The 20,129-nt window shown below is 42.7% G+C and overlaps 1 protein-coding gene across 1 annotated transcript in view; it reads right to left on the bottom strand.

The window, feature by feature from the left end:
* Positions 1-6,010: 6,010 nt before the first annotated feature.
* Positions 6,011-20,129, bottom strand: part of LOC144495807 (uncharacterized) — a 94,559-nt gene continuing 80,440 nt past the window's right edge. The window contains exons 8-9 of the mRNA XM_078216310.1: positions 15,706-15,761; positions 6,011-6,167 (exon numbers count right to left, since the gene is read on the bottom strand). Of these exons, the coding sequence (XP_078072436.1) occupies positions 6,111-6,167; positions 15,706-15,761 (113 nt within the window). The 3' untranslated portion in view covers positions 6,011-6,110. The remainder of the gene's footprint in view (positions 6,168-15,705; positions 15,762-20,129) is intronic.

Genomic DNA, 20,129 nt, shown 5'->3' on the forward strand with positions numbered 1-20,129 from the left:
TGCAATCCAGATCTTTACCACGCACTGTGTAAAAAGCTTTTTCTCATGTTGCTAATAGTTCTTTTGGCAATTACTTTAATCAGTGTCCTCTGTCCCTTTGAGGCAAAACTAGTGTTTCATAAAGGTTCATTATAACTTCTTTGCTTTGTACTCTGTGCCTCTTTTATAAAGCCGAGGATTCCATCAGTCTTTTAACCACTTTCTCAACCTGCCTTGCTGGGAAGGATTTAAACTAATATGGCAGGGGATGGAACCGATGCAGGAAATCAGAGGGAAGTAAAGCAGGGACAGAAATAAAAGGCAGGAAGGGGAAAAGCGGAAGGCAGAGAAGCCAAAGACAAAAATCAAAAAGGGCCACATTACATCATAATTCTAGGAGGGCAATAAATGCCAAGAAAACAAGCCTGAAGGCTCTGTGTCTCAATGCGAGGAGCATTTGTAATAAGGTAGATGAATTAACTGCGCAGATAGTCATGAACAGATAGTCATTAATTGGGATCACGGAGACCAGGTTCCAGGGTGACCAGGGATGGGAACCCAACAACCAGGGATATTCAATATTCAGGAAAGATGGAAAGAAAGGAAAGGGGAGTGGGGTAGTGTTGCTGGTTAAAGAGGAGATTAATGCAATAGTAAGGAAGGACATCAGCCTGGACGATGTGGAATTTGTATGGGTGGAGCTGCAGAACACCTAAGGACAAAAAACATTAGTGGGAGTTGTGAACAGACCACTAAACAGTAGTAGTGAGGTGGGGATGGCATCAAGCAGGAAATTAGAGATGAGTGCAGTGAGGGTACAGCAATTATTATGGGTGATTTCAATCTGCATATTGATTGGGCTTGCCAAACTGGTAACAATGCAATGGTGGAGGATTTCTTGGAATGTGTAAGGGATGGTTTTCTCGACCAACATGTCGAGGAACCAACTAGAGAATAAGCCATCCTAGACTGGGTATCGTGCAATGACAGAGGATTAATTAGCAATCATGTGGTGCAAGATCCTTTGGGGAACAATGACCATAGTATGGTAGAATTCTTTATTAAGATGGAGAGTGCCACAGTTAAATCTCAGACTAGGGTCCTGAACTTGAGGAAAGCTAATTTTGATGGTTTGAGATGTGGATTGGCTAAGATAAGCTGGAAAAGGATACTTGTAGGGTTGACAGTGGATAGGCAATGATAGACATTTAAAGAACACATGGATGAACTTCAACAACTGTACATCCCAGTCTGGCGTAAGAGTAAAATGGGGAAGGTGGCTCAGCCATGGCTAACAAGGGAAATCAGAGATAGTGTTAAAGCCAAAGAGGAGGCATATAAATTGGCCAGAAAAAGCAGCAAACCTGAGGACCGGGAGAAATTTAAAATCCAGCAGAGAACAAAGGGTTTAATTTGGAAGGGAAAATAAAATACGAGAGTAGGCTTGCAGAAAACATAAAAACTGACTGCAAAAGCTTCTATAGATATGTGAAGAGAAAACTGGTGAAGCCAAATGTAGGTCCCTTGCAGTTAGAATCAGGTGAATTCATAATGGGCAACAAAGAGATGGCAGACCAGCTGAACAAATACTTTGGATCCTTCACTAAGGAAGACACAAATAACTTTCCAGAAATACTAGGGAACAGAGGGTCTAATATGAAGGAGGAACTAAAAGAAATCCTTATTAGTCAGGAAATTTTATTGGGGAAATTGCTGGGATTAAAACTCGATAAGTCCCCAGGGTCTGATGCTCTGCATCCCAGAGTACTCAAGGAAGTGGCCCTAGAAATAGTGGACGCATTGGTGATCATTTTCCAGCATTCTTTAGACTCTGGAAGAGTTCCAGTGGATTGGAGGGTAGCTAATGTAATCCCACTTTTTAAAAAAGGAAAGAGTATCGGGAGTTAGCCTGACATCGGTGATGGGGAAAATGCTGGAGTCAATTATTTAGGATGCAATAACTGAGCATTTGGAAAGTGGTGACAGGGTCGGTCCAAGTCAGCATGGATTCGCTAAAGGGAAATCGTGCTTGACAAATCTTCCTCATTCCTCCTCAGAGATGAGGAGAAATTTCTTCACAGAGGGTTGTGAATCTTTGGAATTCTCCACCTTACAAAATTGTGGATGTTCAGTCAATGATTATATTTGATCTGGAGATGGGATGGGAAAGTGAAACTGATGTTGATGTTCAGCCAGGATCCTACTGATTGGAGAAACTCAATCGGCCATATGGTCTACTTCTGCTCCTAATGTTATAATACAACAGAAACCTAATTCCAGTGTTACTTGTCAATGCCTCACTTGGCAATCAGTTTTAACATATTGTTTATTGACATACTGAAAAAAGTCTGATTCCTGCTGCTACTATCTACAATTTGCTATTATTCACTTAAAATTAAATTCCAGATACTCAAAGAACAATACAGCACAGGAACAGGCCCTTCGGCCCTCCAAGCCCGTGCTGCTCCCTGGTCCAAACTAGACCGTTCTTTTGTATCCCTCCATTCCCACTCCGTTCATGTGGCTATCTAGGTAAGTCTTAAACGTTCCCAGTGTGTCCGCCTCCACCACCTTGCCTAGCAGCGCATTCCAGGCCCCCACCACCCTCTGTGTAAAATATGTCCTTCTGATATCTGTGTTAAACCTCCCCCCCTTCACCTTGAACCTATGACCTCTCGTGAACGTCACCACCGACCTGGGGAAAAGCTTCCCACCGTTCACCCTATCTATGCCTTTCATAATTTTATACACCTCTATTAAGTCTCCCCTCATCCTCCGTCTTTCCAGGGAGAACAACCCCAGTTTACCCAATCTCTCCTCATAACTAAGCCCCTCCATACCAGGCAACATCCTGGTAAACCTCCTCTGTACTCTCTCCAAAGCCTCCACGTCCTCCTGGTAGTGTGGCGACCAGACCTGGACGCAGTATTCCAAATGCGGCCGAACCAACGTTCTATACATCTGCAACATCAGACCCCAACTTTTATACTCTATGCCCCGTCCTATAAAGGCAAGCATGCTATATGCCTTCTTCACCACCTTCTCCACCTGTGACGTCACCTTCAAGGATCTGTGGACTTGCACACCCAGGTCCCTCTGCGTATCTACACCCTTTATGGTTCTGCCATTTATCGTATAGCTCCTCCCTACATTATTTCTACCAAAATGCATCACTTCGCATTTATCAGGATTGAACTCCATCTGCCATTTCTTTGCCCAAATTTCCAGCTTATCTATATCCTTCTTTAGCCTCTGACAATGCTCCTCACTATCTGCAAGTCCTGCCAATTTTGTGTCGTCCGCAAACTTACTGATCACTCCAGTTACACCTTCTTCCAGATCGTTTATATAAATCACAAACAGCAGAGGTCCCAATACAGAGCCCTGCGGAACACCACTAGTCACAGGCCTCTAGCTGGAAAAAGACCCTTCCACTACCACCCTCTGTCTTCTGTGACCAAGCCAGTTCTCCACCCATCTAGCCACCTCCCCCTTTATCCCATGAGATCCAACCTTTTGCACCAGCCTACCATGAGGGACTTTGTCAAACGCTTTACTAAAGTCCATATAGACGACATCCACGGCCCTTCCCTCGTCAACCATTTTGGTCACTTCTTCAAAAAACTCCACCAGGTTAGTGAGGCATGACCTCCCTCTCACAAAACCATGCTGACTATCGTTAATGAGTTTATTCCTTTCTAAATGCGCATACATCCTATCTCTAAGAATCTTCTCCAACAACTTCCCCACCACGGACGTCAAGCTCACCAGCCTATAATTATCCAGGTTATCCTTCCTACCCTTCTTAAATAACGGGACCACATTAGCTATCCTCCAATCCTCTGGGACCTCACCTGTGTCCAGTGACGAGACAAAGATTTGCGTCAGAGGCCCAGCGATTTCATCTCTCGTCTCCCTGAGCAGCCTTGGATAGATTCCATCAGGCCCTGGGGATTTGTCAGTCTTTATATTCTCTAACAAATCTAACACTTCCTCCCTTGTAATGGAGATTTTCTCCAACAGTTCAACACTCCCCTCCGAGACACTCCCAGTCAACACATCCCTCTCCTTTGTGAATACCGACGCAAAGTATTCATTTAGGATCTCCCCTACTTCTTTGGGCTCTAAGCATAATTCCCCACTTTTGTCCCTGAGAGGTCCGATTTTTTCCCTGACAACCCTTTTGTTCCTAACGTATGAATAAAATGCCTTGGGATTCTCCTTAATCCTGTCTGCCAAGGACATTTCGTGACCCCTTTTTGCCCTTCTAATTCCCCGTTTGAGTTCTTTCCTACTTTCTTTGTACTCCTCCAGAGCTCCCTCCGTTTTTAGCTGCCTGGACCTGACATACGTCTCGCTTTTCTTTTTGACCAGTCCCTCAATTTCTCTGGTTATCCACGGTTCTCGAATCCTACCCTTCCTATCCTTTTTTACAGGCACATGCCTGTCCTGTAGCCCTAACAACTGTTCCTTAAAAGACTCCCACATGCCAGATGTGGATTTACCCTCAAACAGCCTCTCCCAATCGAGAGCTGCCAATTTCTGCCTAATCCCACTAAAGTTAGCCTTCCCCCAATCCAACACCTTACCCGTGGGACACCACTCATCCTTTTCCATCACTATCCTAAAGCTAACAGAATTGTGGTCACTATTTGCCACATGTTCCCCTACCGAAACTTTGAAGACCTGACCGGGCTCATTCCCCAGTACTAGGTCCAGTATAGCCCCCTCTCTAGTCGAGCTATCTACATATTGTTCCAAAGAACCCTCCTGTACGCATTTTACAAATTCCTCCCCATTCAGAGTCCCAGCTCTCAGCGTTTTCCAGTCTATACCAGGGAAATTGAAGTCTCCCACTACAACAACCCTATTTTTCCTGCACCTATCCAGTATCTCCTGACATATCCGTTCTTCCACTTCCCTTGGGCTGTTGGGGGGCCTGTAGTATACCCCCAACATAGTGACTGCGCCCTTCCTGTTTCTAAGCTCCACCCAGAGTGACTCGTTACACGACCCCTCTGAATTGTCCTCCCTCTGCACCGCTGTAATATGCTCTCCAACTAATACTGCTACTCCCCCACCTCTTTTGGCCCCTCCTCTGTCTCACCTAAAACACTTGTACCCCGGAATATTCAGCTGCCAGTCCTGTCCCTCTTTCAACCAAGTCTCTGTCACCGCAACCACATCCAAATTCCTCATGAGCATTAAGGCCCTAAGTTCGTCTGTCTTACCTGCTACGCTCCTTGCATTGAAGTATAAGCACTCCAGACCTCCAGGCCCAGTGAGGTCATCCTCCCCCAGAGTGCTCTTCTTCTTTGCCAGCCTTGTCCCAGCCCCAAGCTCGTCCCCAGCCTCTACACTTGTAGACCTAATATTTTGATCCCCACCCCCCTGCCATACTAGTTTAAACCCCCCCGAACTGCACTAGCAAAACTCCCAGCCAGGATATTCGTGCCCTTCCAACTTAGTTGTGACCCGTCCTTCTTGTACAGGTGCCATCCTCTCCTGAAAACTTCCCATTGATCTAGGAAAATGAAGCCCTCCCTCCTGGACCAGTCCTTTAGCCAAGCATTCAATTGTATTAACTCCCTATTCTTAGCCTCACTGGCACGAGGCATTGGGAGCAGCCCAGAGATGGCCACCCTGGAGGCCCTACTTTTTAGTCTATTTCCCAACTCCCTGAATTGCTCTCGTAGGATCCCCCTGCTCTTCCTATCTACGTCATTTGCACCAATGTGTACAATGACATCCTGGAATTTTTAAATGGAACTGGAACATATAGCTTGAAGTTGACAAAGAGATGTGGACACAGAACTGAATTTCTATTCTGACCTGTGGCATAATGAAGACTTTATTAAAACAATGTGTAAATCAATATATATTTATTATCTTTTCTAAGGTGCAGGTAAATATAAAATCCTGACCAGATAGCTCAGTTTGGCAAACTTAGTTGTTTTTACTGGGGTATATCAGTCCCATTAGTCACATCCTATTTAATATTGTTTTGTTTTAGCATTGAAACATTTGGCCAACAGTGGAACAATTTAAATATCTTCAGCAGTCTGATCTCTTCTTTAGCTTGCGTATTTTTTCTTGCCGAATAGTATCGCATTCCAAACTAGCTATTTCTGTCAGTCGATGAATGAATGAGGCTGATGCACCCTGGAGAGGGTTGTGGTAGCTGTGTACTGCACCAACAGAAAACAAGTGCAAATAAATTAAAATCACTGAGTTGAATTCTAGAAAAAAATGTATCATCTGTTGTTTCTAGATATTATGTATATAAATTTCAACTGCAATTTTTTACCAGATAATAACCACAATCCAACCATTGGAACAAAGGGATCCTATGTAGCTCCATAAGAAAACACAGTCTGGGATTTTTCAGAGGCAGTATGGGTTCACCACCTGAAGTCAGCCAATTAAGGATAGCCAGCCCCAAGAGATGTCAGCCAAATCATAGAACCAGCAACTCAGCAGCCTCCATAGTGCCACTGGGAGCAGAGGTTACTGACAAAGTTGCACCTGCAGCTCAAGGGCACATCGACGGAAATGTGCCCTCAAAGTAAGGTAAGTGGGTTGGCAGTAGCCAGGACCAATTAGGTAAAAACCAGCAATTCGGGGCTTGGTGAGGAAAGGCAGTAATGTTGCTGTAAGGATGTCCATTGCTGAACGAGACTCCTCAAAGGACGGAAGTGTTCCTGAAAATGAGGGTTGACACTCCTCCCCCACCCCGCAAATCTACTATAATGCCAATATGATACACCTGTTAGTTTCCTCATATGGACCTCTGATTTCCCCACCCACCACTGATAAAATACTAGGAAGGCTGACTGCCACCTTCCCCACTTCTGGCAAGATGGCATAGTGGCAACAGGCTGACAGGCAATCCAGCTCCTTGCCATTTTGCAGGCCTCTCTCAGCCCAACGCAGAGGCCAGGTAAAGCTCAGCCCTATGATTGGAAAAATAAGAACCTGTTTTAATGTTATTGAATCCATCTGCACATTTGTAACTGAAATAGAATTAAAGGAATGGATAAATTTGATGATAGCATCATGGTAAAACCCATAATAGCAAGGAAAATGAGACTCCAGATTCATTTTTTTGATCTGTGCTGCATTCAGTTGAGGAGGTACAGAAAGCTGTAATTGACCTCCATGTCTCCAGGTAGGATGGGGGGGGGGAAAAAAATCAGCCAGTTTCCAAGCCTGATTACTGTACAGTAACTTCTACTGGAAAGTACATGTGTGGTTGGACTGTATCAACAGTCTCCTATGAGTGAATTGGCAGTTGTCCAGGTTTATGCATAAAGATCTGCCATCTTGGCAAATGCTGTTGGAGTCCATGGAACCAGCATGTGACTACATTTAGAAGGAAAGGGGGAAAAAAAAATATTTCTATTACAGGATACATATTGAAATCTACTATGGGGCACAATAACAATAATGCTGCTGTGCTGGCATCGATATAGGAGATTCACATTTCAAAATTTGTTCCAGTTAGTTGAATCACAGATTGTTGAAAGAAAAAAGGCAGAACCTTCCTGATAGTAAACAATTTCTGTTTTTCAGTCCACTTGTGTCATTTTCCCAAGGAATAGCATGGATACATAAGAGCAGATAAAAAGTACTCAAAAAAAACAACAGTAACAATTCTTTATCTTAATTAAACAATCACTGTCAATGATTTTCAACAAGTATTGGTTGTAATGGTTTATGGTCAAAAAATATTTTTCTCTTTAAATTTCATACATGTTATATTTGACCAATTCTTATTGGGCGAAGTCTTGTGAAGGGCTGCCCTGCAGTCCAGACTAACATTTCAGGATTAGATGAGCTCAGCTAATTAGCAACTATAAACATATTTTCCAAGCACAGTAAAGATTGATATATTTCTCACTTCTAGAAATAGTGGAGTCTATTTTAGTGATTCCTACTTCTAATTATAGGCTCTGTTTTAGTGAGAAGGACTAACAAAATTTGTGATGGGAATAGATGTCAATCAAGCTGGTCCATAGCATACTGCAATGCATGTTCTGAAATTGGTATGATCTCACAACTTGAATAACTAGTATAAGCTTCCAGCACATCTTTAGCCTGGCAGTGAGGCAAATGAAGGCGTACACAATCCACTTTGCAGTAGCTCAAATTTAAAAGGACTGTAACATTTAAAGATAACCACTGCATGCATAGGAAAATATTTGATCAGCCTTGTAAAAGTTCAAAATAAATCTTAAAGATACGCTTGAAAAGGAAAAAGAATTGCAGGGGTATAGAGGAAGAGCAGATGAATTAAACTAATTAGATAGCTCTGGTTTAGTTTAGTCCGATCCTTATGCGCTTTTGCTACAATTTTTTTCCAATTTTTATCCATTTAAAAAATCTATTATGCATTCTGTTTCCGTTATTCTTAATTGAGCTCTGAAATGGCATAGCTAACCTGTTCTTCAACCTCAACTCCACTTACCCACCTGATCTACATATCCCCTGATTCCTTAGATTTCAAAGCAACAGTGTGACGAGGTAGGCCACTTTAGAGGGCATAAACCACTAAAATAGGGGGGATAGTAAATTGCAATAAAAAAAGCAATTTACAAATGGATATGGATGGGTTAGGTGAGTGGGCCAAGATTTGGCAAATGGAGTTTAATGTGAATCCATTTTGGTTGGAAAGGCAATTTATTATCTAAATGAAGAGAAACTTGGTGTGCTTTGGTGCAGAAGGATCTGGGTGTCCTTGTGCATGAAGCACAGAAAACTTGTATGCAGGTACAGCAGGTAATAAGGAAGGCAAATTAAATGTTGGCATTTATTGCTAAAGGAATAGAGCATAAAAGTAGGGAAATGTTATTGCAACTGTACAAGGTCGCACCTGGAGCATTGTGCATAATTTTGGTCCCTTACTTGAGGAAGAATGTAGTTGCATTGAAGATAGTTCAGAGGAGGTTCACTAGATTGATCCAAGAGGTGAGCAGTTTGTCTTATGAAGAGAAATTGAGCAATTTAGGCCTATACTCTCTAGAGTTTAGAAGAATGAGGGGAGATCTAATTGACGTATATAAGATGTTAAAGGGGATTGGCATGGGAGATGTAGAGAGGATGTTTCCTCTTGTGGGACAATCTAGAATGAGGGGGTCATAGTTTTAAGATAACGGTAGCAGCTTTAAAACAGAGATGAGGAGAAAATGCTTCTCTCAAAAGGTTGCGAATTTGTGGAATTCATTACCTCAGAGTGCGGTGGATGATGGGACATTGAGTAAATTTGAGGAGGTAGACAGATTTTTAATTAGTAATGGGTTTAAGGGTTATGGAGAACGGGCAGGAAAGTGGAGATGAGACCGAGACAAGATCAGCTGTGGTCATATTGAATGGCAGAATAGTCTTGAGGGGCTGAATTCCCTGGTTCTGATGTGTTTCTAGTCAATAGAGACCTCAGGATTTTGATAGTGTTATTTTGGACATGTTAAGGGAGAACGGGAGATGGTTAGACTCTCTCTTGTTGGAGATGGTCAATGCTTGGCACTTCTGTAGTACAAATGTGACTTGCCAATTATTTGCTCAAGCTGGATGTTGTACAGCTCGTTATGCATTAACTGTTTCATTATCTAAGGAATTACAAATAGAAGTGAACACTGCAATCATTATTGAATACTCCCACTTCTGACCTTATGGGGGAAAGTTAGTGAAAGCAGCTGTTGGTAGTTGGGCCACGAACACTGCCTTAAAGAATTCCTAAAGTGATATATTGGGGCAATGATGAATGGCCACCCAACAACCATAGCCATCTCCCTTTGTGGTGGATATGACCCCAGTCACTGGACAGTTTTTCCTCTGAAGCCCGCTGACTTTAGTTTTACTAGGACTCCTCAGTGCTACATTCAGTCAAATGCTGCCTTGATGTCAAGGGAAGTCATTCCAATCTCACCATCAAGATTCAGCACTTCTATGTATGTTTGGACCAATACCATAAAGATAGAAAGATTGACTTCCATTTATATTGCACCTTTAACAGCCACAGACATCTCAAAGTGCTTTACAGCCAATGAAGTATTTTAGAAATGCAGTCATTGCTGTAATGCAGGAAACATGGCAGCCATTTTGTGCACAGCTAGTTCCCACAGTTATGTGATAATGACCAATTAATCCAGTTATATGATGTTGATTGAAGGATAAATATTAACTACACCACTGGAGATAACTTCCCTGCTTTTCCAAATAGTCATGATGTGGAGATGCTGGCGTTGGACTGGGGTAAGCACAGTAAGAAGTCTCACAACACCAGGTTAAAGTCCAACAGGTTTATTTAGCAGCGCAAGCTTTCGGAGTCTCAGGCTCCTTTTTCAGGTGAGTGAGGAGTTGTGTTCACAAACAGGGCATATACAGACACAAACTCAATTTACGAGATAATGGTTGGAATGTGAGTCTTTACAGGTAATCGAGTCTTAATGGTACAGACAATGTGTGTGCAGAGAGGACAGTAAGAAGTTTAACAACACCAGGTTAAAGTCCAACAGGTTTATTTGGTAGCAAAAGCCACACAAGCTTTCGGAGCTCCAAGCCCCTTCTTCAGGTGAGTGGGAATTCTGTTCACAAACAGGGCATATAAAGACACACACTCAATTTACATGAATAATGGTTGGAATGCGAATACTTACAGCTAATCAAGTCTTTAAGATACAGACAACGTGAGTGGAGAGAGCATCAAGACAGGCTAAAAAGATGTGTATTGTCTCCAGACAAGACAGCCAGTGAAACTCTGCAGGTCCAGGCAGGCTGTGGGGTTTACAAATAGTGTGACATGAACCCAATATCCCGGTTGAGGCCATCCTCGTGTGTGCGGAACTTGGCTATCAGTTTCTGCTCAGCGACTCTGCGCCGTCGTGTGTCGGGAAGGCCGCCTTGGAGAACGCTTACCCGAATATCAGAGGCCGAATGCCCGTGACCGCTCACGTGCCCGGTCACGGGCATTCGGCCTCTGATATTCGGGTAAGCGTTCTCCAAGGCGGCCTTCACGACACACGACGGCGCAGAGTCGCTGAGCAGAAACTGATAGCCAAGTTCCGTACACACGAGGACGGCCTCAATCGGGATATTGGGTTCATGTCACACTATTTGTAACCCCCACAGCCTGCCTGGACCTGCAGAGTTTCACTGGCTGTCTTGTCTGGAGACAATACACATCTTTTTAGCCTGTCTTGATGCTCTCTCCACTCACGTTGTTTGTATCTTAAAGACTTGATTAGCTGTAAGTATTCGCATTCCAACCATTATTCATGTAAATTGAGTCTGTGTCTTTATATGCCCTGTTTGTGAACAGAATTCCCACTCACCTGAAGAAGGGGCTTGGAGCTCCGAAAGCTTGTGTGGCTTTTGCTACCAAATAAACCTGTTGGACTTTAACCTGGTGTGTTAAACTTCTTACTGTGTTTACCCCAGTCCAACGCCGGCATCTCCACATCATGTGGAGAGAGGGCCAAGCACAGATTAAAGAGGTGTGTATTGTCTCCAGCCAGGATGGCTGGAGACAATACACATCTCTTTAACCTGCGCTTAACTCTCTCTCCACTCACATTGCCTGTACCTTTAAGATTTGATTACCTGTAAAGACTCACATTCCAACCATTATCTTGTAAATTGAGCTTGTGTCTGTATATGCCCTGTTTGTGAACACAACTCGTCACTCACCTGAAGAAGGAGCCTGAGACTCCGAAAGCTTGTGCTGCCAAATAAACCTGTTGGACTTTAATCTGGTGTTGTGAAACTTCTTACTTTCCAAATAGTGCCATGGATCTTCTACCTCCAACTGACAAACTAGATGATGCCTTGGTTTTTTTCTCCAAAAGATGGCATCTCAGACAACCCTGCACCCCTCTTGATTTTGTACTTTAGTGCGAGAATGGGACTTGAACCCTACAACATTTTGTCTCAGAGGTGAGAATGCTGCCAAGATTTAGGCCTGAAGTCCTGTGTCCTGGCAGAACACAAACTGAGCATCAGTGAGGTTAAAACATGGTGAATGGTAACATTTCCATTTATAAATTTCTTCTTACAAATCCCAGTATGGAGAAGGTTAATTAATTTCTCTCCATTGTGAGTCATGCAGTATTCTCAAAGTAAAGTTTAAATATTTTGCAAGTTTTATGTTTGTGTTTAAAAGTGTTAAGTACTGAAGGTTTACACCACTAGATAAGATATAGGAGCAAAATTAGGCCACTCGGCCCATCGAGTCTGCTCCGCCATTCAATCATGGCTGATTTTTTTCTCATCCCCATTCTCCTGCTTTTTCCCCCATAACCCCTGTCATGATCCCCTTGTCATGCCTGATACAAAGGAAGATGCTTGTAGTTGTTAGAGGCCAATAATCAGGAGTCCTCCAGGTAGCAACCTTGACCCAATTATCTTCAACTGGTTCACTGATGTCCTGTCCTCTATCATAAGATCAGAAGTGGGGAAGTTGATGATACCTTTCATCTCTCAACTGGCTGACAGGAAGGCAATTGGCCGGTTGGATTTGTCTTGCTTTTTATGGACATAGCTGAATAATCTTTCATTTTTCTGGGTAGATGCCAATATTGCAGCTGTACTGGAAATAGTTTGAGGACATGGCTAGTTCTGGAACACGCCTTCAGCACTATAGTTGGATATTATCAGACCCATAGTCATCGTATTGTGGAGGTGGGGATGTAGTGGGTGACAGAGATAATCCCACAGATGGTAGCAGCTTTGTATTACCATATATGTCTGGACCCAAGTGGTGCTGGCAATACACAAACTGAGATCAGCTAGGTGAAAACATGGTGCATGGCAACATTTCCATTCATTTCGTATTGAGGAAAATTATTATTGCAAAATTACATCATTAGCTGGGTAAACTAACTGGTCGCACAACAGTGTTCAGTGCACTCAGTCATTTCTTCGCATTTTATGGGGCCATAGAATCCCTACAGTGCAGAAGGCGGCCATTTGGTCCATCAAGTCTACACCGACCATAACCTCATCTGGGTCCTATCCCCATAAACTCATGTATTTACCCTGCTAGCAATTTAACATGGCTAATCCACCTAACCTGCACATCTTTGGACCGTGGGAGGCAACCGGAGCACTCGGAGGAAATCCACGGAGACACGAGGAGAATGTGCAAACTCCACACACTGGAATTAAACCTGGGTTCCTGGCGCTATGAGACAGGAGTGCTAACCACTGTGCCACCGTGATGTTGAATTGGCTGAACTCTGGCTAGTATGGTGGGGATTGCAGTGGGGGCTGAGAAGGATCACTCACTTGGTACTTGTAAACACAAAAACCTTGTCTTTTATACTCAAATGCTGGATTCTGTCATCTTTGGGGATGGAGAAGAGCATGTAGCCTCATTCACCCAATAGTTGATTAATCGTCCCTCACTAATTGCAACTGGATGTTAGAACTTTGATTTGTTTCTTAGTTTTGTTTATAGCCTGAATTGCCAGCTAACGCCAATGTAGTCCTGTGCTAGAGCTTCATCAGGTTGGCAATTCATTTTCAGGTACACACACTTCATAGAAAACGAAGAAAAACAGATTTGTTTTCAATGTCCGTGTGATTTTTCTTTTGGATCGCTTGGAACAATGTCTAATCTTTAATTCCTGGAGACTCCAGGACAACCCTGGAGGGTTAACATTTCAAACTCCAGCTCAAGGTTATTGCGTGAAAAGTCAAACTATATGGTGAAACCTTCATAAGCATTCCTTGAACTGCAAATTGTGATAAAGAATGCAGGTTCAATTCCTTAAGGTGTTTTCTAGACATGAAATATGTGCCAAGGAGGGTGAGTTTCCTTGTACGTTACAGAAGCGACACTTTTCTTCCCCCTCACTGCATAATCCATGTTTTAATAATTGTAGGTTAACTTTTCATTCATAAATAGGTATCATAATTAAAAACAATCACAGTTTGCCTTTATGCTATAAATTACTTATTAGGAAACATCTTAAGCTGAGGAAAAATTCTTGTTTTCCTAGTTGCATTTTTTCAGAAAGATTAGCAACTAGCAATTTCTTCCTCAGTTCAACCACTAATGGAGGTGCAATCGAATGCCATGGATCACCACTGACACTGGATGTTCCTTAGAAGTAAGACCTGTGAAATTTGTTGCGGTCAAGTTAAATATTTGGGGTGGGCTCATGATGGTATTTGGACTGAAAAGTGGGAATTTGCTATTTGGGGTTTAAGGAGGAAATTGAGAGCTGCTGTAGGATTTAAAGGGTCGGGTATTTTTAGAAAACTTTGCATTATAGAGAAGAGAAAACTTTCTGACAGTGGAACGAAGGGTGGTTCTGCACAGAGAGCTACAAAGGTTTAATGGCAGCCACAGATCCTGTTGCAGAAAATGAGCATACTTTATCACACCATGAGATTTAGTAGGACTCGATTGTGAATGTACAGTCCATAATGGGTATGATCAAAGGTATGCATTAAATATACACTTAGAAATGAAGGAGCACATTGAGTTGAAGGCTGAGTTTGTAAAGATCACTGCAAAACTTTCTTAGCATTGTTGGAAACAATTCCAATTATTATAAATTATCCAGATGAGATTGCTAAGTGACTGACATACTTGGTGCAATGCATTATAGAAAAACTGAATGATGCAAAATCAAACTTGGAAGATGCGGGTAGCTCCTCTTAGTTTGCCTGCTGTAGTGAAATGTTTAAATCTTCTCTTGAACAGAGTTTTCATGCATTGTCATATTGGCAGACATAGCCCAGGTCACTTTCTGTCACAGCTGTAACGCTGTTCTCTTTGGAGCCGTGTTTCACTCAAAACCAAACACTGTCTTCCCCTTCTGCTTAACCTATGGACATATTTCAATTGTTGCTTTTGTACTGTCAGAATCTATGGTTTAATCATTGAACTGTGGGGCTTGATGTAAACTTTCAGAACTTGTAGTATTCACGAATATTTGTTAATTGGACATGATTTTAAAATTACCTTCCAAGCAGTTATGGGTTTTGTGTTCTTAAGTTACAACAATGCTTTATGTCCTCCAGTAGCTTGCTAGTTCCTAGCTCTAATATGGTGAGCAATTGAGAACACACCATGAATATTGCAATTTGACTCATGCAGAAAACAAGTGGAGTCAGTCCATTTTTTAAATTAAGTGCTTGCAAACATATTCAGCCATACGCCTGTTCAGAAAATACAGATAAGCCTCTAATATTGCCAAATCAAGAGATTATGATCCCAAACGATCTCATTATTCCACAAGAATGTAATTTCCTCAATGTATGAATTCAAAAATAAAAAAATAGTAGAATGTTGACAAAATGTTCTACCTTGGGTCAAATTACAAAGTCCATAAAATAAATGCCTGTAATTAAAATTTTTTTTTTCCTGACACTACTTGAAATGTTAATGCATTTCTATAGAAACTAAAGACCCCGAAATTATTTTAGTAATTAAAGGAATGCAGATTACATGTTATGTAAAACTGTTTGCCAAATATTTACATCAAAATATGCCACTGCATTATGAAAACAGATTTTTATAATCGTGCAGTGATTATGAAATATGTGCAGCTATTGACTCTTGCAATTAAAAACCTCAAACAGCAGCAACACAATAAATGTTGAAAGATCAAATTTGCAAGTTTGGCAAATCTGTTGATAATATTACAGAAAAGTTGAATGGTACCAAATCACACTGTTCCTTGCATAAATTAATTTATAAAACGATAATAGAATACTTACTTTTTTGACTAGATGGAATTGATAATGAAGAACAGAGTCCATTATGTGTTTTTGAGCTGAGTGAAATAAAAGGAGCATTTAATTTAAAGATTTTGTTTAATCAATTTTAGCAGTTAGAATATCATTGAACATCAAGGTTTCCTTAGAAGAATAAAAAACTTTTCAATGGGGCAACAGCATTTAGAAAGGTTCTATGATTTCTTGTTTAAAAATACTTGAAGAATTGCAAGGTGATTTTTATAATCCAGTAAAAATAGGCTGGTAGTTACTCATAGATTAGTTTAGTTTATTTATTAGTGTCATAAGTAGGCTTATAGTAATACTGCAATGAAGTTACTGTGAAAATCCTCTGGTCGCCACACTCCAGTGCCTGTTCAGGAACACTGAGGGAGAATTTAGCCAATGCACCTGACCAGCACACCTTTCAGACTATGGGAGGAAACAAGAGCACCCGGAGGAAACCCATGCAGACACTGGGAGAACGCACAGATAGTGATTCAAGCTGGGTTCCTGGTGCCTTAGGCAGCAGTGTTAAACACTGTGCAAACATGTAAAAGAAACAGAATTAAAATAGCTAATGTTATGTAACTGATGAAGCATTCTGGGTTACCAGCCAAATCTACATTAACAATAATTAGGCAAAACCACTGTTTCTTAGAAAAGGATACAAGTTTCCAGGAGAGGCTCAATTTAAAAAACTTAGAAACTTTTGGAATGAATTGTTGGTTTTAACGGTCCACATTATTTTTAAGAAGAAATGAAGTGAAGAACCTCCCATTGAAGAAACCCTGTGGAAATTCCAAGCACTAGCACTCTCCATAGACTCAGCTGACTCTGCATGTATTGTGATATACCTTTGAGGACAAGGGAAAAGACAACAGGGTGGATAGCCAAAATACAGACCAAAGGCACCATAGCTTATTGAGAGGATTTCCCCATTCTTCTTATCAAAATGAATTACTTCACATTTTTTTGCATTAAATTCCATCAATGTCCTTTTGAAGTTCAGTACTACCCTCCTTATAGTTCATAATAGCTCCATGTTTTGTGTTATCTGCAAAGTTTGACATTGTGCCTGGTACACCAATGTCTAAGTCTTTACCATATATCAAGAGCAGGGGTCCTAAACTGAGCCCTGAGGATCTCACTATAAATTTTCCTCCAGTCTGAAAAATAACTATTCATCACTACTCTGTTTCCTGTCACTCAGCACTGAAGCTTTTATTCCATAAGCTCCAAGCTTGATTACGCATCTGTTTTGTGGCACTTTATCAGATGCTGTTTGGAAGTCCATGTACACCAAATTTCATTTACTCTCTCACAGCTTCATCAAAAAACTCAGGCCGGTTAGTTAATCATGATTTTTCCTTAACAAATATGTGCTGGCTTTGAGCCCACATAACAGATTCTGAAACCAGACAGCGTGTGGCCCCACGTTTTAGTGAAGCCTCACTGCAAATTCTCCTTCAGACTGTCTGGGAAAGGAGGGGTGTCCTCTTTCTCAGACCATGGGGGCCTGAAGGGAGGTAGCAGTGCAGGACCCACAGCAGAAACTGCTCCAGTGCCAAAGAGAATGGTCTGCTGCATGTAGGTTGAGTGCCAATGCAAAGTCACACCCATAGGAGCATGAAGTATTTTAAGTTTGTGATTGCACAAAGTTGTCACATAGAAGATTGGGTGGTGGGCATCTCCATCAGATGCATCATGTGGCTAAATCAGTGTAAATTAATTATTCCCCGAATGCTCCACAACATTATTATTGAGTAGCACACCTGTGCAGGGGTTTAAAATAAAAACAAAGAATACTGGGAAAACTCAGTAGGTTAGGCACCATTAATGTTTCAGGTCTGTGACCCTTCATCAGAACAAATCAAAATTTAAGGTGCAATAAGTTTTGAGCAGAGGGTAGGTGGGACATGGACAAAAGCAAAAAGGGCAGCTAACCTTGGGACAGGATAGAGAAGTTCCAATCACACAGATTAGGCAAAGTGTGCCATTTTTGCAAGTAATGTAACTTTGTCAAAACAAAAAATGGCATGTATTCACCAACTATAATTATTCAAATGCCCCATTGAGATTCTTCTCATCAGTCGGGCACGCACAGAAGTTGGAGCTGTGGGGATTGCAGGGGAAGATGTAGCCATGAAACTGCTCATGTACCCGTGCCCATGCCTCTAAATCCTCCTTTCTGTCTGCAGAATAAAGCGCACAATAAGGACAAAACAAACATGCATGGAGATAATATCTTCCATTTTGGAGTATAGGTTGGGTGGAGGGAATGGAAATGAAAGTAACTTCTGCTCAGGAGCAGGTCAGCTGGCCACATGCGATCTCGCGTTGATCAGCTCATTACATGTACACATACAAAAGAGCTCAGCAAATCTTACAGTGGGAACTCCCCACCAGTATTCTTCTGGAGATCAAAGGTCCTAGTGCTTTATTTAAAGGGCACCTAGACAGCCTTTCACACATTCCAGGCCAGGAGCTCCAGATTCTGAATCCCTCGTGATGTCCTAGGGCAGACAACATGAGGCCCCCGGTTCAGCAATGTCTTCCTGCAGATTCTCCTCCAGGTCAAAGGGAAAGGTGGGAGGTTCTGTTTCCCAGGGATAGCAGCAGGAGACCTTCCCATTGGACCATAGCAGCATCAGTGGAGGTGGCAGCAGAAGCTAGTGCTCGTAGGGCTAGACAAGGAGTTCAACCCAGCCATGCAGGAAAACAATGAACGCTATGATGCACTCAAAGTGACAATCATAAAGGCATCAGATAGTGCAAGTCTGCAAGTGCAGAAGGATTAGAGTTTGGGTTGCAGGACTTAGAACAGTGCACATGTCCCACCTGCTGCTATCAGTTGCAGGACATTCTGCTTCTTAATCACTTACTGGGAAGGGTTCAGGAGCTGATATAGGCATGCATTCTCCTAAACTGCTCATGAACCAGTTGGGATGACTCAATTATTTTGTTTATCTGCGGGACCATAAGGCACATAACTAGAGGGAACAAGCCAAGACTGGTGGAGGCATTCTGGTTATCGGAGTACTCAACATTTTGAAGGGGAAGACACAAAGCTAGCCTGGGAGGACTGGGACTTGCGCGCATGAGACAGGACTCCCCCAGCAAGCCAGTGAGGGTGCCTCCAGTCTGTAGCTGCCAAATGCGCCGACAAAGAAAAATGTTTTAATACAAGAAACTGCTCAAGGCATCCACTAGATCTTTCTCTTTTCCATTCCAGGTACCCGAATAAAAGGGTGAGTAAAAGAAGGCAGCCCATCCACAGCTCCATCTTCCACCCCAACTCTGAGAACAATGCCTCAGAAACCTCAGAGGATGTCCTGTCGCGATGTTCACAAGCACCTTGCACCAGCGCAGAGGCACTCACCTCATTGGGTGCACATTCTACAATAGGCTAGGGTCATGATCTGATAAGCACATCACAGACATGGTTCAACATCGTACTGAGGAAGCGACAACCAAGGTCTATAACAATCAAGAGGAGATCAGGGGGTGGTCTGTCCGAGACTAGGCCCCTCCTGAGCTCTTTGCAGATGATGAGGCTCTCAACTTGGTCATAAGAGACATGTTAGAGATGCAGAGCTAGGCAGCAGAACATCAGGCAGAGATGCCAGAGGCCATGCATACAATGGACCAAAGGCCAAAGGAGACCATCCACATTCTGAATGCTATCATGGCTCCGGCATGTGAGCACTTGGGTGTCTCCATGAAAATGTCACCTTGAAGACTTAGGTCCAACTGAACATGCGGTGGCTGCCGGATATCTGCTCAGACCTGCACTCCCATCGCTCTAGCCATTGGCGCAGTGCAGCAGTGGCTAGGAAAAAGGGGATGAAGTACCTTGATTTCACTCCAGAAGCCCCAACCTCTTGGAGTCAGAGAGGTGTGATCACATACCCACAGGGCGGAGGAGCACCACCACCAAATTACACCAATGCCTTCGTCCCATGACACATCAAGGATGTCCTTCCATTCAACCACCCCTCTGCTAGTGACCTCATTGACTCCAGCAGGTTAGGCTGTGGAGGGTGCACCATCACCTGTGCAGGAGACCCATAGCAGGCCCGGGCACTCCAGATCTCAGGCCATCAGAGGATGCCCACCAAATTCGTCACAATCAACAGGGCATAGTAGTCAGCAAGCTGTCTCCACCTCAGCTGTTGGGGCTGCAATCTCAAGGGGCCAAATGGTCTACTGATGCTGTACTTTCATGTGGATGTTTTTGGTAGTGCCTGAAAGAGCTCTCTGCAAGATCTGCTCCCCATTGAGAGCAAGTGTGAGGGCAACATGAGTGCATCCCTGCCCAGGTAAGATTTCATGCTTTCAATGTGCTATGCATATGCACATTGTAAGGCCATGGGAAACATTTAATTTCAACCTACAGGTGCCAAAGGTCTCGGATACACAGATGT

Source organism: Mustelus asterias, chromosome 7, assembly GCF_964213995.1.
Source record: "Mustelus asterias chromosome 7, sMusAst1.hap1.1, whole genome shotgun sequence".
Taxonomy (NCBI): Eukaryota; Metazoa; Chordata; class Chondrichthyes; order Carcharhiniformes; family Triakidae; genus Mustelus; species Mustelus asterias.